We start from the raw sequence: 22,939 nt of genomic DNA, 5'->3' as shown, positions 1-22,939 counted from the left end.
AGGGGACACTTACGAATATTATTCTTGCGCTTAACTAAATATTGGTCCAAACGCCGTTGCAAAACCACACGATGAGCAACAAAAGAGAAAAGCCGCAGTCTGAAGGCGTTCAAATATTTGGTGTATCTCTGCAAATATGTTTAAACCCCAACCCGATTTCTGACACCTTTGCTGTAAAATGGAAGCACAAAAAGTTTGACCGGTGACTAGGTGGTTTTATTTGATCTAAGGCACGACATAACATCAGTATAGGGTAACTATGGCAGTAACACCGGAGAACAACAAGCGCCACTGGATTTCAAAATACTGAACCTGTTCACCTTACCCCTTATCAGATATTTGTTGTAATAGTGGTAGCATTACGCAATGATTTAATAAATACAATAGCTTAGTTTTGAACACTGGAAGTAAAAGAATTAACAACCAGATTTCCATTTGCAGTTTGTTTCGTGTGAAAGTATCCTCATAAACTTTTTACCGGTAACGTAGACGATGCTATACTAGTACAATTTGTGCAATCAGACTTAGTTTTACGTTTGGCGACAAGACAGCTTGACTTATTTTAGTCAGATAATGAATACATCGCCACAGTGAATAGAACAAAACTTGTTAGGTAAGCAGGTTTTAGGGTCAAGGCCTGTGTTGATTAACAGATCTAACCGAGTATGGTAATGTAAACAGAACAGTGCAAACAGTAGTGACAAATAACACCAAATATACGTGATAGGCCTAACATATAGCATGTTGGTGTCGGAAAATGTGCACCATTGAATGCGAGCAAGAAGATGGCAACACTTCACAATAAGCACAGTGTCGACGGAATGTTGTCAACAGAAAAATCACGACGCCAACCTCAGGCCAGATGTTGTCCAATCTATACCTCCGTTAGCAGGCGCAGTAAGTACTTGCGGCAGTTGCAATTGAGGGTGACCGGAAAATATGCCCGGTAGCGGCGCTATAGAGCCAGGATAAGCAGCGGGCGACTGAAGGGCCTGCATTGCTGGTGCGCCCACGTACACTATCTCTCGGGCTTGAAGAAGACCGCCTTCTGACAACACGAACGAAGCTTGCTTTAATTGTCCCTGAGCTCCTGCAGCACTTGGTGCAGTTAAATAGTGTCCGGCAAGAGGCGTTCCACCGAGTGCTGTAAAATCGCCTGGTAATGATACGGGCATAGCAGTGCTGGACAGTGACAAACTCTGTTGGGAATTAATGAGCGTTGGTTTGGCGCCTGTTTTGAAGGGAAGTCTCTGCAAAATATTAGAAATGTCAGGAAATTCTCACAAAGATTTGATTTGCCTAGTATTTGGAAATTAAAAAGAGTTGGGTTGAACCCTATTTGAGAACACGGTGGGAACCAAATCAGGTCTCAAACAAAAGTTTAGGCGGTTTTCTTGTTTGGCTTGGACATTTCTAAAAAAGATGCCAAAAAGTGTGTACTTACGAGAGCCGCAGCAGACCGCAGTAGGACTTGCTGGTTTCGTTCATAGGGCGTCCAACGGGGTTTGGGAGGTTTTCCCTCAAGAATGTTTTTGTGTCTTTGACTTGCAAGGTGCTGCAAAATTGTAAACATAACAGTGATTTGGAATTCGTGTTTATAAATAACTTGGAATTAGATAAGAGAAATAATTGACAGTATTTTGTAATTTAAGTTTTTGTACAGAAGCAAAATGTGTTTTTCTACTTCAACCTACCTGTGACAGCTGGATGTCTGAGTTCAAAGTTACTTTGCAGATGTTGCATCGGTACTGCTCCTGTAGGTTAAAAACAAACACTTTTAAAAAAGCCCAAAATAAACCAGAAAGGCCAGAATACTGGTAAGTCCGGTTAGGAGCACTGAGAAAACAAAGTTCAACTACGTAGTTACCAACGTCATTTCTATTTGTACACAATAATCCAGACAGCTCTTGAACTCGTGTGTTGGTGGCTTAGTATGAATCAGCGTGTAACAGCTACAAAACAAGTCTTACCGATTTAGGCTTTGGTTTTTCCTCTCTTCCAGGTTTCGGTGGTGTGGGAATCCCCTGAAGTGTATTTTTGTGGCGTAAGCTGCTGAGATGTTGTTTCATTTGGTTGTCCGAGTTCACGTAAATGTCGCATGTGGTACAATGCAACGACTCTTTAAGTACTAAAATAAAACCAGTAGTTGTAGCTTTTACATTGCTTTTAAACAGTTTATTTTTATCCAAAGAATGTAGGTTTTGTTTTGGACATCTTGTCATGATTTCAATACTACTTGGCAGTGCGTATGCATGGGGTATCGTATACTTTATACTTGAAATTTAAGGCTGTATGTTGTCCAACTGGTCGGTGATCTGAACGCATACTAACCTCTTCCAGGTGGTCTCTCCATCCTTGTGATGTACGAAGGCAGTGGGTCAGGAAGGTTCACTTCTCGTATGGGGGAGCTTCGATTTTTTCCAGGTGTTTCAGGATCACCATCTTCGCCGTGTGGCTGCGTCGTAGATTCCAGGTTATCAGTTTTGTCAATATCTTCGCTGGATCCATTTTCTGTTGATTGCGTTGAAGCCTGAGTTGTGGAGAAACAAATTGACTTAACGGCTAAGAATAATCGAGTATTGGGTACGCAAAATTGACACGACCAACAAATTGGAAAACGTCAATACCAGCTAAGAGAGCTAACACGGCAAATGTAGTTAGTAATTTAGATTATCGACTGAACTGTAATATTGGGCGCCATCGAAGAGAACAGGCACGAATGTGAGAAATTTGTAGCAACCAAATATTTCTTAAGCCATCGATTTAACGGGTCATTCATTATGCTGACTCGAAAATAGGCGGTATTGCAACCCTACGATATAATTTACAGTAATTTTCCTCACGTAAAATGTCATTGCAAAACGGTTCTCACCTCATTCAATTTAACACTAGATCGGTCGGCATTGTCGCATTGTGATTTGCTGGCAGTGTTCACATCGTCATTTGGTAGCAAACCTTCGTCTGGCGGCTGTTGAGATTTTGTCGGCAGTTTATAGCTTCCTGACTTGGGAACGGTTACACTGTGGACGTCACCTAAACTGGGTGCCTCGCATGTGCTAGTGGGTACGTGTATTGATGGATGGAAGCAATTTTTATCCTTGGCATTTCCCGCGAGAGCCAGTTCGGAGGTTGAATCATCACGATCACTGATCTTTGAGTCACCGACTGACACCAGGCCATTTCTAGTTCCCTCATCGAGTTTAGTGCTGTCCTGGGAACGGATATACGGATGGTATCTTATTGCCGGCTGCTGGCTACTCCGCACAAGGTGCTGGTTTGTTGTGGGTAAAGTAGTCAGAGCGGGGGATAAGGGATCAGGTTTTACAGTGTCTAAGAGCCTGGTGGGGTCGATTGCTGGGGAAATCGCACCACTGTCACACTTCAACGCCCTTGAGTCATGTGACGTGCTTGTTGTGTCAGCTAACTGGAAAATATCCGCATTCTTTTTTAACCCCGAAGCAGGGTAAACGACTTGGGCTGATGTAGAGGCAGCCAGAACCTTATCTAGAAATTTGCAATAAATGATTAAATTACAATCTTGTAAGCAAACCAATAAACAAGAGTAGGAATCAATGTTACAGAACGTGTAACTTTTGTTTTCAATTCTTTTTGCATCACACTTTTGAAGAATTCTTAACCATACATCCTATTTCATAACACTAACTACAGCTATAAATTAAAAATCTTGTGTTGATATTACAATAACAATAAGGTTTCTACGATCAGTGCCTGATAAATAACGGAGTCATTAAAACAATTGTTACGGATGCGGAAACTGACTGTAAATGTATAGTACACAGTAACACACTACAGAAAGCGAAAGTAAAAGAAAACAGATTGATTGGGTGATAAGAACCATTCCACGAAAATGCTCATCAATCTGTCAGCCTGTTGCAATGAGAGTAGTTGGGGATGGTATTTAGTACAAAAACACATTCAAAAGCGTATGTTCGGGCGCTTGCTTACCTTTTCCGGCACCGCTGTCAAACATAGCCCGCGAATGTTTTTTGCTCTTCAAATGCAAACCAGATTGAACCTACAGGTTGAATCAAAAGAAATCGACAGCGTCAACCATATGCGAAAGGTAACGAGTGCACAGCAGAAGTACACGTTAGGTTTCGTACCATATAGTTGCTCTGGGCCCAGCAGCAATTGGTGATTAAATGATTTTATGTACAGTGCATCAGTGTTCAGTGAAAACACAATTAGTCACTTTGATGCACGTTTGTTAGAGAAAAGGATACACAAAATTACAGCACATGCAAGTCTACGGCAAGCCACGTACCTAAATAAAGAACAGCTCGTTTAGTCGCAGGTATTAGGGGAAACTCCGCGACTGCGTAACAAAAACTATCTACTGTAGACACTAAAGAAAAACTTCAAGTGGACAAAACTGTATGTACATCCATGTTTTTCTGTCTCTACGGTCTGACAAGTATACACCCTTCTTACAAGAATGCGTTTTAGTGCTAAGGCTGTGTAATGCTACATGATTGGCAGCTATACCACTCAAATATCTAAGTTAACTTTCATTCCAAATAACGGCGTTAAAAGAAGGGCGTTGTTGGAATGTGTACCTTGTAAGCTCTATTCCTGAGGTTGGTGTGTCTGAGGATATCGCTATAATAACCACGACTCTTGTCACGTCCTGTTTCGTAAACACAAAGAACACGAACCGCCACCTTTCTCCAACAAATCTGTGCTGGTTTCAAGTTTATTGCGAGTCCTCACTGGACGCGCCGTAGCAAATTACCAAGCGGTTTCCGATGTGCACTTAGTTTGTGTTTTACCCGGCAGTAGCTATGAGCTTTATAATACGTGCTGCATTGTCATCAAACAAACGCCAGCTTTCCGTTGTCGTTTCCTGCAGCTTCTAACGAGTAAGTTGACAACACTCTGGCTTTGGGAACGGAACATTGTGTTGCTGGCGGTTCCCTGATTTAGTACGAAGAAGGTCGTAATCTAGAGGTCTACATCTTATCATGACGATATGTTTGCTTTCCATGCTGTGCTATGTGCTGTATAGATTGTTGCTCGTCAAACAGTAACCGCCGACTATCGACAATACTAGCAGACGCTAGGTAAACATTACAAAATGTGCGATGTTCAAGACTACAAATACATCAACACAGGTATTCTCCATCACGCCTACTCTAAAAAAGGATGTAAAATTCTACCCTTTACTTTCGGCTATTACTCTTTTTTCAATACTTGACTAAATAACAAAGGCACAAGGCCCACCAGGCAAACGGTCCACAAACCGCGTGCGGTCGTCTGCACTTGAGCAGATTTTATCTCTGTAGATCTTAAGTCTAGATAAAGCCACAAAACAGAAAAGAACCTTGTCGTTACAGACGCCCTGCGCTGAATCTGCATATTTTCTGATCTACTTGAAAAGTGCTTTGAATTTTTTCGAAATCTTTGTTGACGATTACTGAAGTGTAAAGCGTTCGCCTCACACGCGCCATAATGTACCAGTATAATTGTCAGGGCGTTTTTTTTGTTTGATCTTAAAAGCTCATGTTCTCTCGGCAAGCGCGGCTAACTAAAGTTTGAAGATCTTTCTACATACTGGGCTAATGTAAATTTAACTGTCTGTGCCCCGTCCCTTCCCTAGCAGGCGTTCAGTCACAGCGAAACAGTCGCACAGACTGAATTACCGATGATTGACATGCGACGCAAAAAAGGCGAAGTAATGCGGCGAATTACAACGGAAGCTAAACGAGCCTATTCGGCAGTGTTTGAAAGTTCGACACACCGATTCGGCAACATCAATGGTTGGTTGTAACAATCCAATGAAAAACACTGATTTACACCGTTTCACCCAACACAACTAGTTCTAGCAAATCCTGGAAGAGAGCAATGTTCATCACCTGTGAGTTGTTTTTTCCCGATTCCCCTATACCTCCCGTGCCTGGATTTCTTTTCTTTGTCTGGTTGAACAGGGCTTGTTGGAACACGGCCTTCTCCACCGGTCCGAGCTATGTAATAAAATATATGTTGGTTTAACTAATGTTATATGACCACGACGTGAAAATACCCAAACCTAACTAAGCCTTAATATATGCAAATGTTTAAGTCGTCGATCGTGTGTTGAATACAAGCTTTGTACGCCTATCGAACTTAACATTACATCATAGCGTCTGATGACGTGAAAGTCAACCCCGCCAAGCAAAGATTAACCAGACGAACGCGCGGTCAGGTTAGGGCCATTTTCTCAACACCATAGTTCGTCTTTCAACACTCCTTTGCATAGTTTTCCCACAGACAACAGTACCAGCTCCACTACAGTTGTCTGTAAGCAAGCTGTTGTGCAAAACTTTGTTGTGCCGAATCATAATAGATTTGTAGCAAAATGGCGTTGACGTTTTTATAAGTTGTACCAACAATTTGTTTCTGGCAAACCCTAAGTCAGTGGTTCTTAACCTTTTTTCCTTGCTGCACCCCTTTCAAATCTCTAACCAATTTTCGCACCCCCTTTCAAATCACTAACCAATTTTCGCTCCCCCTTCTGTAATTACTTAAATAGAATAGACCTAACCAACCTTAATGATTCAGCATCCCCGCACCCCCTAGGAACAGTTCTCGCACCCCTTGGGGGTGCGTGCACCCAAGGTTAAGAACCCCTGCCCTAAGCGATTATCCGCAAGTTTATTTACTTCAAGCTAGATCAAGAGGGAAATAAACAAACTGATATGTACCACGAAGTTGAACCGAACTAACAGGTGTTGGAAGTGTGGCGTTCTATCGGTTAGGAGCTTTTCGATGTCATACAGCTACTGGGCTATAAGCTGTCTGGTGCAATCGCCGCGAAAACAAGACATCGGGCTGTAATGGGCGTGAGCAGTAAACCACTTCAGGCAAACGCCTTGGCTCAACTGAGGTGTAGCGACCCGTATTAACCTCAACGGTTTTGTAACTAGGGTATTAGATAACCTGTGTGTTTAGCCATAGCCACCTTATAAAGCTATACTCAATGGCTGTTCGCTTTGCTTTTTCACCGAACAGTTCTAAAATTGATTGTCGGCTAAATGACAGTTGAACACCGTTAAAGGGGATCCATGGCATTGGATTGTTGAGTGCTAATGGGATCTGGCAGATGCGCTTCTTAAAGCGTATATAACGTTGGCCGCAGTGAATTACATTAGCCGTAATGGCGCAATGGATCGCATTCGTCCGGTGTTTGGCGCAGATCATTATTATAGCTACCCTATGCAAGCTGCATAGACGCAAGTCAAAAGTTCACGGTCCCCACGTGCTGTTCATTACAGCAAATCCCAAGCGGCAACGCAGTGGAACTTGAAAGCGGGATCGCTACGACTCAGCGTTGACGTGCGCTTGCTGACCTACGAAACTGTGCCAACAGAAGGACAATCGATTGAAACTAATTAGAGCCCACGAAGCGTAAACACACCGCCATTGAGCGGCTTCGTTAAAGACTCAAAGTCGAATCAACAGCGCGAGCGAGTTGTCGTCGCGGAAATGTCGGTTTGTGATGCACACGCATCAACTGCACAAACCTCGCAGTCGTCACGGCAGCGCCCCAACAATTAAAGGCGTTAATATTTTATGAATGCGCTCGCTTATGAGAGGTTTGCATATGCTTCTGCTTTTCAATTGAGGAAATATGCTAAACCTAGCTTTTTCCGATTAATAAGCCTCGTGTTTGTGTACACTTCTTACACGAAGCGTTTTACACAATACAAGGTACAATTGGCTCGGTCTAAATCGGATATGTCGCTCAGGTGCTTGCCGACTGTCGCGAAATGAAGTGTCATGTCACACAATAAATATAGGCTAGTCACTATTATGTCTTGAGAAACACAGCCTTTGTTTACTTTTGATTCTATTCTCATTAATTTTCCTTCAATAGACGTGTAATTATAAACATTCTAATAACTAAGCTTTACAATGTTTAAGTTTAAGGAACTATATTTTTTGTATTATTTAAGGCATCACACGTCTCTCAAAATTAACCCCAATTACTAGCATTTTCTCTGTAAACATGGGGTCACGCATGGAACGTATACTTACATTAGCCATGCGCGGTGAACCAGATGTCGCTCTGTTTTTTTCGGTAGATTCCAAAACTACTGTTGTTGTTGTGACACAAGTTGCAGTTCCACTTTCAAGGAAATTTTCGGAACCAGTCTCTGAAGTAATTTGCTTAAAACCGCCTGGTAAAGCTGTGCCTGAAACAAATACAAAATCATTTGTGCTGTGCTCTACCGAACGAGATCCTTCAGTCCACTCCAGAAAGAATATCAATCTTTTAAGACAGCCGGGCAAAAAAACTCGATTTCGTCAATCGATCGATGCAAATTAATTAAGTAGTCGACAGTTTGAATCGCGCATTTGGCAAATTTGCTATGCCCATACGCTGTATGAAGAAAAAAAATCGATTCAAGTTATGCGGTAGTTGCTGTGTGGCACCTACTTCATCGCAATAATGTCTTCCAGCCAAAGCTTTTTAGATGTCACTAACGCGACATCGTCTACTTGCCACAATGGTAAGAAACGAACGATAAAACTACAAGTATGCGGCCTTTGTTGACTAAAGCTTGTTCAAGTTATTCGTCGAATTCCCTAAAGTAATACTCGTAAACTCTATCGACGGAAAACTCGTTACATCTTTAGATATGTCCACAGAGAGAAGGTATCGAATTTTCTCCGCACAGTGCAGCAAAGTATCCAAACTGACTTCATCGTAACGGCTCGGTTTAAATTATTCTTACACAAAGGCAATTAATATATCTTCATGAGTATTATCGCTTTAAGCTACAAAGTTTTATCGATTTTTGTAAGAGGTAACATTGAAACAAGTTAATACAGATAAACTGTTTTTGTCTATTTAGAATGTGCTGCAAATTGTCTCTAAGCCTCGTTCAGCCGCACCAATTTTGACACCGACGTGTTACTTTACCCCATCATTGAATAACTGCCGGGAATCGACGGGAGCCGTCCGCGAGATCGATGCCCTGCCAATTTGCAATGGCCTACCAGAGGCGCGGCGTCACCGTTGACGCTTATTAGCGGAAGAAATTAGCGCACGATACGTGGGGATAAACTGACGCCGGCCTCTCTCTGGATCAATGCAAAGTAAGCGAATCGCCTAATGCAGTTGGGAGATTGACGAGAGCCGACCAGCCGAGCATATCATCGATTCCGTGGGGACCGAAAGCTTTATCTTGTTCCTGCCCTAGCTGCCCGCAAGAGACTTAAAGGGCAGTACTTTGAAGTTAAGGGTTAAAACGCCGTTTGTCGTAAATGACAAACGGTGTTTTGCGGATCGCGCGGTCGGTTTAGCACACGAAGTAGATCGTCGTAAAAAATTGCTACTGCTCCAAACATGAAATATATCCAAAACCGATAGCCAGAATTCGGAAATCGATACAACTGCCCCATATCTCCTGACAGTCTTACTTCTAGCCAGTAAGACATTATTTCTTGCTTGATCGCCATTCCGCGTGTCACGGTGAATTAGTAATGAGTGACAGCTCATTTCGTTGCTTCTCACGGACCCCGCTGCCATTTAATCCTTATATACTGGGGCCAATAACATGCCACAGTTGCGGTTAACTTATTAATAAACCATTTCAACGCCGCTTGGAACTGTATCCCGAGGAGAAGGCAGCGGTTGCTTAATTTCGTAAACCAAATTTGCGAATCCCTAATGCAAGAATACGATAATAGAACGTGGGGCCTTCATCAATTTTAATGTGGCGCAATTACGGACGGAATCGAAAAGCTGATTTCACAAACTTGCGACGATATCAGATGCTATTTTCGGGCAGGCCACGTTGTGTAACTTAGCTCTATTTCAATCCAGCTAAATTATTGTTTAATGTGGGTCTTTCGCAGCATGCGTCAAGTGCGCACTTGTCCTAAATTAATCATGAACTTTTCGCACACTTGCCGTCCGGTCACTTTGTGTTTTGACAACAATTCAAAACATCAAACAACGCTATACTTTCAATACCACCATGAGCAGAAGAAGGCATATTGTTAACGTTATTTTCTACGTGGTTATTATCACCTCCATCACATCGGCAATTCCTTAAAAGTGGCCAATCGAGGAGAAAAATCTACCTTGGTCGGATCAAGGTCATAAATTTTTTAGTCCGCGGCATTTCAAATGATGTTCTACGCGCCCACCACACGATTTTGACAACGTAGGCGCATTGATAAACGCGCAAACTAAAATCATATCAAACATGAGCAAATGTATATTGGTTGAACAATGTTAAAAAAATGCTATTTTAAATAGTGTGAGACATGGCCGTTCTAAATGCAATCACAAACAACTGGTGACAAGGAAAACCGTGTCTCGAAAAAAAACGAACACTGATAAAACATGTTTTTGTATTGTCATGTAAGCAGCAGATTAAACAAGCTCAATACTCTTTCTCATTACTTAATAGACTTACCAGGATGAGCTTCTTGTTTACTCTGTGCGTCGTTTGAAACGAACTTCTGCTTTTCGACCTGCGACATAATTTCTCTCATTTCTAGGTTCTGCTGGTGGATTGTGGATTTTTGAGTTAGTTGTTGCCCACCAAGTGTCGAAAAACCTCCGGCAAATAAGTTCTGATGCGCGATTTGCTCCAGCCCGGCTGTGTAAGATGACGTAGTGTTGCCGCAAAATGGCACCAAGTTGCCTGATATTGATCTCATCAGTAACGTTTCAGGGCTCGTCTGCTGCTGGTGTTGTTGAAGAAAACTTGGAAGCTGAAGTTGGTCGAACCTCAACGGCGGTGGTAGCTGTTGTTGCTGTCCCGCTGATGCAAGCGGCATCGCTCCGTTGATGCGACTGTTAGCGGCAGGTAGGTAATACATCACCTCACCAGATGGACCGACAACAGGGATCATAAGCGATGAGGATTCCGGCGAGATAACCCCCTCCATACCCGAACCGGCTGATTGAAGCAAAGCCGCCTCATTCGGGTTATGAAACATAATTAAGCTCGTTTGTAGCGCTAGGCAGTAAAACGCGCCTGAGGTCAGGAAGGTTCAAAGTGCGCTAATGAAGGTCACAAGCTCACAGTCTAAAATACTTAAAGCAAGGTAAATCTGTGCAACAAAAAAGCGTCGTCAATGGTAGGAGACGGAGGTTCACTTGGTCCAGTGCGATGCGCGATTTGCATACCAGACAATGCAGATTATCATATCATTCGCGGAAGACGCGATAAATCACGCGCGCCGCCGCCGCCAGCAACAAAACAAACCATGCACTCAGTCGCACTGCTTTGTGCATGCAGAATACAACGTAACCTACGAACTGCTCGCAGCCATGTTAAAGCTGATTACCTTGGTTATGTGTAAATTGCTAATCCTTTTTCATCTCAATTTCTCGAAACGTTACGACTAGCTGTTGACAATAGCGAAACAAAGAATCCCAAACCATAGCTTATGATTGGTTAACAGGAATTTTACCCCTATATTTTTGCCTTTATTATATAATAAAAGTAATTTTGCTGGAATACAATGACCTATGTTCTATTTTTTTTTTTTGTTATTTTATTACGATAACAAGTAAAATGAGAAAGAATACGAACAAGACAAGAAATACGCCAAGTCAAGTACGCGACAATCAAAGGCCGGACCACTTACGTAAAAAATCAGGGCGTTTGTTGGTTTTAATTGCAAGTAGAAACTCCGAGTGTTTTAGCGTTTTTAGGGAATAAATAAATCTTTGCAAAGTTGGTTTACTTTGCGCGTATTTGCTCTGAAAAATAACATATCGCGCACACAGAAGGATGCAGTTCAGTAACAGTTCTTGGCCATCAGTTCCAAATAAACATAAAATTGCACGAGGTCTAACATCAATTAACAGTTTGCTCGAAATCCATGCAGTTACATTTTCCCAATACTTTGCAGTTACAGTGCATGAGTAAAAAAGATGTAAAAGGGTTTCTGGAGAATCTTTACAGATGACCTATGTTCTACGCGTTGAAGTTTCTGTTGAATACCCTACTGCGACACCCAACGGTATAACACAGACACATCTTCACTTAGATTGTTGGATGTTAAGAAACTAAACTAGGGTATCTGTGGTACGAATTCGTTGCCATGGACATTTTTACAAGTTGTCTTAGCGTAATTGCAACGCATTTTGCGACGATAAACTTAACTGTAGCCATAAAACGTCCAAACCCTTGCTAAAACGTAACTGCACAAACTCCATATGTCACACCGATTCAAAACTTTTAAGCATCTAATTCGTTGACTCCCTTATTTCCTAGTAAATCTACGCCTGGATCATCGCAAGTGGGTCTTAACGAAATGTTTATGACTGCTTTTACTGTTCGCTTGCCAGCTAGCACGCACAGCTTAGCACTTAGGTGCAATGTGAAATGTTACGCTATCAATTCGAGTTTCGTTTTCACCATCGGCATATAGCACTGTGCTGTCATATTTACTCACTGCTTGATACCTTAAAAGTGATCTTCTAAAAAAGGTCTACTATCGAGTGGCGCCATCTCAGCCTTTTGTCTTAACAGTCGAAGATAAACAATTAAATTTTATAATCTGAAGATAAAACAAACCGACTGGATTCGCTATGTCCGGACCGGATATGTTTTAAACCTTAACAACCAATGGCTTACGCTGTCGCATCGTTTTATGACGACCCTCCCCCCTCCACACAGCGACGAGTGATAAATGTGGAACATCTCCTGAACACATATTCCAAACAAGTACTTCTGCTTTGAGTGCTTGGCCCCGGTGTCGAAAAAACGAAGCATACACGTATTGTAACTGAAATCAGTTGATATTCGATGGTTCGCTGTTGGAAGCTGGCACGATTAAAGCCACTCAAGTGACAGCGGATTGGTAAGTATGTAGACGTGCGCAAACGACCTCACGAATATTGATTTTACGACAACAAGTATCTTTCAAACTGACACTAAGCTTTAATTGCAACTTTTCACCTACAACATTTAGGACATATTCATTTGACTGTCTTTTTAGTTTCACCATCCTATTCTAGCGCATCGTGCACCCGAAAAAACAACAACAGAAGTTTATTGTTCAGCCCACTCTGTCAGACTGTTTACGAGCAGTAATATGCGCCTCGCTGACATGATTTCCATTGCTGCCGTCAGAAATAAGTCCACTAAAGTATGCAGATCTCCTTATACAACCCCGTAATTAACGTTGGTAGCTCACCTTCTTCAAAATTTCTAATTGCCAGTGCGATGGAGATCACCTTGCTCAAGGCGGTAATTTACGGCTTTCAATTACATGAATCTTCATGGCGCAAGCACATAATGCAGAAACGTTTAATTAAACCAACGACTCAATACGAGACCATTTGACGAGAGAATTCAATAGACACTTGTATATCAAATGCGCGTACGTCGACTCAACGCCCGCGGCCTCGCAACTCGGTGACACAGAAGTGGATTAATCACAAGACTAAACTTCACCGCCCATCAACAGCTTAATTTGGCGTTTTTATGACGAAACTGGTGCGAAAAAAAACTGTCGATGGCGCAAAACGGTCCCGTCTGACGCGCATACGTTTGTTTCACGCCTCCACATCGATGCTTTCTCTTCTGAACGTTGGTAAACGACTTGTGGTGGTTCTTATTGTTTGGACAGTCTAAACAAAACGCATTCTGGGTTGACCCACGCACAGCCTCATCACCACTTCCAGTTTAACGTATAGGCGACTAAATGAATAAATTATCCAATTCTTTCGCGTGCCAGGAAGTTCGAAGTACCAACCAACGAACGACGGCTGAGACAAAGTAGTGATCCGACGACTGGTCCAACTTAATATCAGCACACAGCAATGAAAACATAGTAAAGTTTAATGCATGACAAAACGCGCGATATATGCAATGATAAAACATGGCTGACATTTCAGTAGCTGTCCTCATTTGCTTGCTCTATGCCGAGTTAAAGGACATAGACGATTAACTATAGCACGCTTTTGACGGAAGTGGGGGTAACACACTCGTGCAATGTAAAGTTTGTGTAAGTGCAATACTTTACGACCCTCGGCTGGTTGGAACTCAAATATTTGCCAAGACTCAATTGACATCTTGAATGACATGCCGGACGATATCAGACGACGCTTAAAGGTCATTCGAACAACTTTAATACGCACTTCCCTATCAAACACAGAACTACACCGTGCTATAAGTATTACTCAAAAAAAAAACCTTTACCTATGCTGCTTGCTTTCACAGTCGTTTTGCATAACATATAAATTTCTCTGTGAGGAAATGCTTGTGAGAAAGAGCGCTGTGCCATGCAGGAACCTCCTCAAATTCAACCCGAAATATACGCTCGTTGCTGTTCAGGCTTTTGCTCTGCACTGCCGCGTTAACAGCTACTTCCCATTAGGGCAGGGGGATTGCTTACATAGATAAGTCCATAAATCACAACCCGACGTGAGGCTTACACATCACTGCAACTTCCCATGTGTCCATTGGCACGGTGCGAGAGCTGTAGGGGCGTGTTCAAGTCTTTAATGTTTACATTCAGTTTTAAACCAACTTTGGTAGTAACCTTAACATAGTCAAATGGGACGGAATATTTTAATGCTTTTTAGTGGCAAACAACAAATAATCAAGGCAAACATTTTGCACATGTTTTAAACAGAACATTAAAAGGCAACCAACAGAACCAACAAACATTTTCGTTGTTATTGTCTGTGGTTGGTGCAAAATCAGCCTCAGTTTCAGTTCGTAAGTAATCAAAGGAAGTACATGAGGCAGCGGTTGCAGTACGTTGTTGTTGTTGTGTGCTCAGGGAACCGAGCGAGAAATTACGCGGATGTGTGTGAAGTGCTGGGTTTGTTATTTTGTTATCCCATACCTTCTGCATGATTTTTTCAATTTTAATTCACACGATTCACAAACATGTCAATTTGGTATATTTTTTTTCTAATCAAGAGGAAGCATGTGTAATTTTTGAATATAAACATAAAAATGTAACAATAAATTATCTCAGGCTACCTTTTTCTCGTTAACGACGAAAATGTCATATTGTGTCACAAGGTATAAAAAAATTGTTTGAACAGATAAAATAAATTTGAATCATTTTACAATGAAAATGATATGCTGGACAAATAAGATGTAAACCTATTTTGTGTTAGGTAGAAAAATTTAGAAAGCAATCAATGATTGTGTGCATTTTCACACACTTGTTATCAAATATGCGTAAATGCTCTTTGCGCCACCTATCGGTAATGTGCAACTTGTAGAATGTAGCCTAATTTGAGTTCTAACGTTAGTAGCTCCACCGGTTTCTATGATCATGCAAATTAGCTTCATGCAGATATGTTTTCTGTCATGCTTTAGTGCATATTACACTATTGTAATAAAATATTGTATATTATTTACTTCGTTTCAAGTAAGATGTGTATTTTTAATTTTTTTAGTGTTAGAGTCTTTATTTGGTTTAACTTGTTCAGTCCAAGTGACGGGGAACGGTAACACAATTTTGTGACAACCTGATCGGAGTTATGAATTACGTCATACCCTAAAAACATCCATTACAATTGGTTTCTTACATCTACTCTACAACATATGTAACACATTTTGCTTTGCAAGCATGTTACAAACTATTCTGCCTTTGCCAATCAAGAACTTTTTATTTTATGATTCTAATTCTTGATGACGAAAAATTTTATGCATTAATAAAGGTATGTGTGTCTGATTAAATCTACCACTGTGTTTACAACACAAACATCTTGCGGTTAAGTCATGCGTTACGAAGGGAAAGGTGCGACTCAATCTGATTGGCTGATCACTATTGACCCAAAGTAACCCATCTGTGCAAATAGTGCGATCTTGTGACTGCTGGAAGCCAACAACGCTTGTATGTTAGAGTTTTGGTGCCGTAGCAACGAATGCATGCATGTGCATAGCTGTTAAATACGAAATACAGTGAACATGGAGTCCAGGTGTGTCTTGTTTTTGGTTGTTAGCTGTATTCTTTGGATCTGCGCTACTTGCCAAGATGTTCCACCGGTACGTAGATATATTTTTGAAATTTGTTCGTTTACTGAAAAATAATCAAAAGATTGTATTATGACGATTACACAAACAGTTTATTGATATTTTACTTTGCCATTACATGATATTTAAACTGAACATAAACAAGTGGCATAAATAAGTTGATTTAGTGCTACAATAGTCTAATTTTGTCAAACTGTTTCATTTTTTTAAAGATTGCTTGTATAACAAAAAATCCTTTTTGCAGTACACTGAGGACTGCCAGCATGGGATGTATCCCTCAAAAGCCCGCTCAACTGGTGTTCCACCAACGTTTAAAATAAATTTGGATCTGGATCCACAAATTCGGTGGAATGAAGTTATGAAACACAAAGGAGCAAATGTGTGTAAAAATTTGGAAATTAAATTTTGACTATATCTGTTTTTAGTATTATACTACATATTTTAGGACTTTTCACTTAAAATGTTTTCATGCATGGTTGTCACACTAATACTATATGCTTAAAATCGAATTTTCAATGTTTAAGGTTAAAGCTATGATTGATCAAGTGAAAAAGCTGATTAGTGATGTTTCACCACAGCTAGTAGATCTTGTCAATAAGTATCTGGTAAGTTGTGCATAGCATTTTTCTTGTTGTTTTACTACTGACGTTTTGCCACTTACTTGCTTTCATCAGCCCGAAATAATTGAAAAACTGCCTGCCCCCTATGATGCAGAAATTTTGGGAATCTCTAAAGCCACTGGAATAGAAGATGGGGAAATACTCCTTTTTAACATTTTTTATGAAGTTTTTACGATGTGCACTTCTATTGTTGCTCAGGACGTTGGTGGTACGTTTCAAACACTCTAGAGTACAAAATGCAGTTCAATGTTTAACATTTGCATTGCTTACAGGTACATTATACCATGCACGTAACTTGGACTTTGGTCTGTTTATGGGGTGAGAGTACAGTATTTGTTTACAGTGCAATCAGAATGTTACTGTGTATTTATAGACTTATTGACTAATGATAAAATGTCAAAAGTTATGTTAAAATATACATCTGCTGTTTTTTCTCCAGATGGGATACAAAGAACCATACATGGTTAATAGCAGAGTACCTCCATCCATTGGTTGTAAACCTTGATTTTACAAGAAATGGTACAACAGTGTACAAGACTGTTAACTTTGCTGGCTACATTGGTGTTCTTACAGGCATGAAACCAGTAGGTATTTTTCCAAAGCATATGGTTAGCCAATCTTTAAATTAAACTAACCCATTGCAGAAGTAAATTGATTAAAGTATTTCCCAGAATGAGTTTACAACTTATACAAACCAACATCAGAATTATGTTACTTCATAAACCTATTCCTGTTAACTGGAAAAAGTTATGATGAAGTTGTTACATATACTTCCAACTCTCCATGGTTTTTAGGGTGTTTTCTCTCTAACTCTGAATGAAAGATTTAATGTCAATGGAGGTTATATTGGCTTGATTGAGTGGATTCTTGGTTACCGAAAAGCGCATTGGACAAGTTTTCTCACCAGGGATGCACTTGAGAAATCAAACAGGTAAAAGTATTAAAGTTTTATACTCCCAAAAGGCGTTAGTAACGGCTTGGTAATCCTGTATAATACAAGGAGTATCATTGTTTCTTAGTTATGAGGAAGCAGTTGATATGTTAAGCAACACAGAAATCTTGGCTCCAGTTTACTATATTGTTGGGGGATCCAAACCAGGCCAAGGTGCAATTATCACAAGAGATCGGCAATCACTGACAAACATGTATTCTATGGCACCAGACAAAGGTACATTCAACAATGGGTGTATTAGGTTGTTGCATCTTTCTTACCAATTGTGTCTTATAGGAATGTGGTATGTTCTTGAAACAAACTACGACAACTGGACTGACCCTCCTTTTTTTGATGACCGTAGAACCCCAGGAAAGAAATGCCTGTCAGGTGTTGGAAACAAGGTATGCCAAATATAAAGTTAAACAATATTTAATCATATCATCATGGTGTTTATTGCAGAAAGTGGACTTTCAAACAATATATGATGTTTTATCAACAAAACCAGTACTTAATCAGGTAAAATTGAACACCAAACATTTTATGTTGGCAAGAGACAGTTTAATTTAAACTCATATTTTGTTGTAATGCATATTTTTGTTATCAGTTGACAACCTACACAGCTTTGATGCAAGTGAATAAAGGTACTCTTGAGACATACATTCGACATTGTCCACATCCCTGCTGGGCTTGGTAAACAAGAGAATGGAACAAAGTTGATTGATGATTTTAGCATTTAAAGCACTTTTTAAGCAACAGTTTTTACAAAATTGTGTCATTTTAAAATTGCAGCTACCACTAAACAAAATTGTTTTTGCCATTTTGTGATTGCTTGTTACTTTTAGTTGTTCTTTCTAATTTCTTTGTGCAAGATTTGCCTGTTCTCCTTTTTCGTACCTCCAAGTTCCATGTTGTTTGCTACATTTCATTTTATCTGAAGTTAATTTTCCTGCTTACACTGATATTCGTCTTTGTAATTCCGTTTCCTGGCTGTGACTTTAAAGAAAACTCAAATAAATATCTGATGAGGGTGTCAAAAGAGATAAAAAGCGAAAGTTGTCTGCATAATTATGGGTTTCCTTCGCTGAAAGACCCATACTGCTTTCTGTCTAACCCTGGTTTGTCCCACATGTTTGGTTGAGAAAGAGTGCTTCAAACTTACTTACATGTTTGCTACTTATCCATCCTTCCAAAGTTTGACCTCAGATGAACCAGCGGTTCACCAACAGGCCTGGAAACTTGATTCTTTTTTGAATGTCAGGTGTTTCAAACTTTTTGGTCTTGGTTGATACATTGTCACAGGGGGCAGGCAGCGTGTTATTTGGAAAAAAACAACATTGAAACTACTAATATGGTGGATCTTTGCCTAAACCCTATATTTTCCGCTGGTTGTCCCTCTGCTTCAGCGTTTTATTGCTGCCCTGTGAAAAATTAGCTCAAAAAAAATTAAACCACCTCCACATATGGTGCAAATCACGGCCCAGCGTACGATTTTTTTTTATTCCCGCAGCAATACCGTGTGACCGCGTCACCTCTGCTTGAACTGGCAATTACAAAAAGCACAAGGACTTTTATAAACGTTGCTTTTCACTGTTGTTTATTTGTAACTTTAGACTTAGATCGTTTTGTTTGCGGTTTGTCTTCCTTAGATAAATTCTTTCTCTTTTTGGATTGGAGTACGTCAGGCGGGGCAGTTCTGATACTTGAACGCTGACGTTCTTTTCGAGCCAGTCGCTTGCGTTCGTCTTTCTGTGGCTTTTTTATACGCAGCATATACCTACAAAAGAAGGTAGTTTTGTGACACTACCGACGATTTTTCAACATTGTGAAACTTACTCTGGCACTTCACAACCAGCAGCCCGCACAAGGTTTGAAACAGATCGTAACAAGGGTCGGTCTTCGTCGGTGAAAAATGTCACAGCTTCGCCACGTCTACCCGCTCTCCCTGTTCGTCCAATGCGATGAATGTAACTAACCGCGCTTGTTGGGAAGTCGTAGTTTATGACTAAATTTACACCCTACAAAAATATTCCAATAAAACGGTTAACTACCATACGCTTTCAGACTAGCAGGTGTAATTATCAAAATTTTACCTTGAAATCAATTCCACGACCCATTAGTTCTGTGCAAATTAATATCCATGTGTCACCTCTTCTAAAACTTTTTACGGCATTCTCTCTTTGCATAGGTGTACGATCAGCATGTATAGCATCAATGTTAACACCTAAATATTATTGTCATGAAACCAGACTAATTAAAGAACATCAGTTGTGTAAAATTCACGCAAATATTAGTGGAAATATCCCAAGACACACAACTGTCAAACAATTTAAACACTTTTTAATGGAATAAAATTATATGTAATGAGAATGAACCAAACTAAGTGTGCAAATTCACTAAACCAAAGTATGATCCTGTAGAAGTATGTACATGAAGTAAGGCCAAGTGCATTAATCTGATGAGAAACTAAATCCATTAAAATGGCTTGACAGAGCATTGAAATGGATCAGGCCACACTTAAATTAAAATACTCTCATCGGGTTGCATAAAAATGTGCTCAGGGAAAACCACAATGTAGGATAACATACATAAAAAAGTTTTATGAACTTACCATCATAAATCATTTCAGCAAACAGCTCCTTGGCCCTCTCTTTTGACTGCACAAATATAATGACTGGAGGTGAAAATCCACCCCTAATTAGTTGCTGGAGTGCAAGTAGTTTTCCATGCTCATTTCCAACATATTGAAGTTTTTGATTTACTGATCGCACTGCTGTGTTTTTTCCACCTACTGTAATCTAAACATGTAAAACTTGAGAATCAAACATACAAACAAAGTTGCATTTTCAAACAGACTGTACCTGTAAAACATTATCCATGTTAAGCAGACACCACTGCTGCACATCATATGCAAAAGTTGCACTAAACATTGCTCTTCGAATTTTTGGATTGGTACATGATGCATATATTGTTCCCAACTGCTCACGAAAGCTTTTTCCAGCTTGTCCTTCCTCAAATAGTTTGTCGGACTCATCAACAACCAGCCACTCAACAGACTCCAGACTAACAAGAAAATAGTTTTAATCTTAATTGAAATCACTGTGTGTGACAGGTTGGCAATATGCATAAGACAAGTTTATAGTCATACACTGTTAAGTTGTGAAAATTTTGTCTTTGATTTAGCAGTGCACCATTTTCAAGCTTGATAAATTTTAAAGAATGTGCTGCAATTATTGGTTTGTGTAAATGCTCAAGGGCACCTATTATACAAAACCTGAGACCCACAAAACATGTTCGGAAATACTTGCCATGCCAACTGACAAATAAAGTAGAAACCACACTACATGTATTTAACACTTTCTAGTAAGATGTATTTCATCTAATTAAGGGGTGCACAATCTTCTATTTGAGGCTGTGGCCTGTGGCAGAGTCTTTATTTCACCAACAGCCACCAATGTCCACATATAATTTTTGTTCAAAAATGATAAACATAGGACTTAGTTTATAATATTCCATATAATTGCTCTGTCTAACTTTATTCACAGAATTACCTGAATGTTAACTTTATTTTGTCGACCATTCATAGCTTGTTTATGACATTAGCATCTATGTTGTTATACTTTGTGTTGCCTGTTTATTTTATTTGTTTGGGCATGTCGGAAGTCTTTTAGAAGCCAATATCTTGTGCATAGCCACATACATTTGTGTTCACTGCCACAAGCTGTGCACCCTATGATCTAATTCTACATGTTATTATAATCAACATTGACTACGATTTTCTTGTTTTTTGTATACCTTATCATAGGTGGATCCTGTTGCAAGAGATACACAATTCTATTTGGAGTGCTGATGAGTAGGTCTGTTGATGTTGCTTGTTTCATTCCTCGTCTCATATATCTTTTAGTTTCACCTTTGTCCAAAAATTTTACCCTTATCAGGTCAGATGTACTTTCAGGTGTTTCACTTTCCTTGACAGAAACCAGTTCTTTGCACTCCCTCAGTGTCTGTTCAGCAAGTTCATGGGTTGGGGATAAAATTAAAGAACAAAAATGTTTTCCTTTCTTTTTCTGCTTTGCTTGTTTTAATATGTGTGAAATGATCGGAACCAAAAATGCTAAGGTTTTTCCAGACCCTGTTGGTGCACATGCCAGTATTTCTCTTCCATGCATCATTGATGGTATGGCCTGTAAAATAATAAGTGAACCATAAGGTCCAATAATAGAGTTAGAGGGGAAATCCAATTGCTAACCTGCATCTGAATTGGGGTTAATTCCTTGAATCCCTTTTTACTAATGTTTTCCATGCATTTCATATTAAAATCATACTCAGAGTGTAAGTGTTGAAATGTGGTAATCGGTTCTGGAATGTCAGATCCATCCACTTGTATTCTGTACTTTTTCTGCACTGAGTGTACACCATTGTCAGATTTTCCTTGATGATTTGTCTCATAATTTCTAGTTGGTTCTTCACAATGAGTAGTTTTCTCTCTCTTTGATCTTTTCACTTGTTTACCAGTTTTGGGGCTTTGGCCACTGGTGAGATTATCAAAGAAATCAAGCTTCTTAATAGTGGATGGTGTAGAAATGTTGAGTTTTTGTGCATCATTTTTAAACCTTTTTACATTAAACTTTAGACTAGTTCCCAACTTCCTAAATATGTCCTCCTCATCCATTTTGCCACTTTTTTATAAAAACCTAAAAATATGCAATACAGTACTAGTTTGCTTTTTTTGAACACGTGGACAATTAAATATAGTGGAGTTAAATCAAATTTCACAAATGTCATTAAATATATTTCAATATTCATTGTGTATAAATAAAGCATGATTTCAAATTCGATATTTTAGAAAATAAGCTAGTTTACATAACCCTGTTTAGTTGTTTTATTTAACAGTTATGAAGTATTTAGTACTTACGAAGTTGAAACTTCTTTGTAAACAAATACCTAATTTAAAGAATACTGCACTAGTGATGTCGCGGACAGAGTTTTTTTAAATTTTGTTCGCACCGCAAAATTCCAAGCTGTTCGCAAACCGCACCGAAGCTGCAACCCTTATCAAAAGTTTTGTTGACACTGCACCGCACCGCATATAATATTGTATCATAAACCCCTACATCAGATCCTAAACCTGTAATGCAAAACATGCAACATTAAACATGTATTAATGTTATCTAAAAAATCAACTACTTTGCATGAAATAGTCAAACAGCAACAGCGTAACAAAGTCAGCACATGAAAACACCCTTTCTGAAGAAGCAGATGAGCAAGGTGTTGAAAGAACACTTTTTGCAAACTTTGCAAGCTTAGGAAACAATGAACTTTGCTGGTTCCAAAATTTAATTACATCAAAACCTCCTAAATGATTTGCACCTGTTGTGCACTCAGAAGAAAAGTCAGCATGGATATATTTTGTAACC

At 39.8% G+C, this 22,939-nt stretch overlaps 3 protein-coding genes and 1 long non-coding RNA gene across 4 annotated transcripts; 1 reads left to right on the top strand and 3 right to left on the bottom strand.

The window, feature by feature from the left end:
* Positions 1 to 194: 194 nt before the first annotated feature.
* LOC145238236 (uncharacterized) lies at positions 195 to 11,096 on the bottom strand. The gene is made up of 10 exons (XM_080101347.1): positions 10,428 to 11,096; positions 8,035 to 8,192; positions 5,874 to 5,981; positions 3,967 to 4,036; positions 2,873 to 3,504; positions 2,332 to 2,530; positions 1,971 to 2,128; positions 1,695 to 1,754; positions 1,445 to 1,555; positions 195 to 1,250 (listed from the first exon to the last, which is right to left on the bottom strand). The coding sequence occupies exons 1-10, from the start codon at positions 10,954 to 10,956 to the stop codon at positions 840 to 842; spliced, it is 2,436 nt and encodes an 811-aa protein (XP_079957473.1). The 5' UTR covers positions 10,957 to 11,096; the 3' UTR covers positions 195 to 839.
* Positions 11,097 to 15,905: 4,809 nt separating this feature from the next.
* Positions 15,906 to 18,561, top strand: LOC145238197 (acid ceramidase-like). Its single transcript, XM_080101286.1, has 11 exons — positions 15,906 to 15,983; positions 16,216 to 16,350; positions 16,496 to 16,576; positions 16,646 to 16,799; positions 16,864 to 16,909; positions 17,031 to 17,175; positions 17,386 to 17,522; positions 17,611 to 17,759; positions 17,820 to 17,926; positions 17,985 to 18,041; positions 18,130 to 18,561. The coding sequence occupies exons 1-11, from the start codon at positions 15,906 to 15,908 to the stop codon at positions 18,217 to 18,219; spliced, it is 1,179 nt and encodes a 392-aa protein (XP_079957412.1). The 3' UTR covers positions 18,220 to 18,561.
* Positions 15,907 to 17,866, bottom strand: LOC145238198 (uncharacterized). Its single transcript, XR_013862089.1, has 3 exons — positions 17,804 to 17,866; positions 16,633 to 16,815; positions 15,907 to 16,017 (listed from the first exon to the last, which is right to left on the bottom strand). It is a non-coding gene; the product is annotated as an uncharacterized LOC145238198 (long non-coding RNA).
* Positions 18,562 to 18,984: 423 nt separating the features above from the next.
* LOC145238196 (putative ATP-dependent RNA helicase DDX52) lies at positions 18,985 to 22,488 on the bottom strand. Its single transcript, XM_080101285.1, has 8 exons — positions 22,438 to 22,488; positions 21,772 to 22,216; positions 21,318 to 21,706; positions 20,384 to 20,585; positions 20,134 to 20,320; positions 19,616 to 19,746; positions 19,359 to 19,540; positions 18,985 to 19,299 (listed from the first exon to the last, which is right to left on the bottom strand). The coding sequence occupies exons 2-8, from the start codon at positions 22,192 to 22,194 to the stop codon at positions 19,110 to 19,112; spliced, it is 1,704 nt and encodes a 567-aa protein (XP_079957411.1). The 5' UTR covers positions 22,195 to 22,216; positions 22,438 to 22,488; the 3' UTR covers positions 18,985 to 19,109.
* Positions 22,489 to 22,939: the final 451 nt, after the last annotated feature.

Source organism: Phallusia mammillata, chromosome 7, assembly GCF_965637545.1.
Source record: "Phallusia mammillata chromosome 7, kaPhaMamm4.hap1.1, whole genome shotgun sequence".
NCBI lineage: Eukaryota > Metazoa > Chordata > Ascidiacea > Phlebobranchia > Ascidiidae > Phallusia > Phallusia mammillata.
This window is presented reverse-complemented; position numbering and strand designations above follow the sequence as displayed.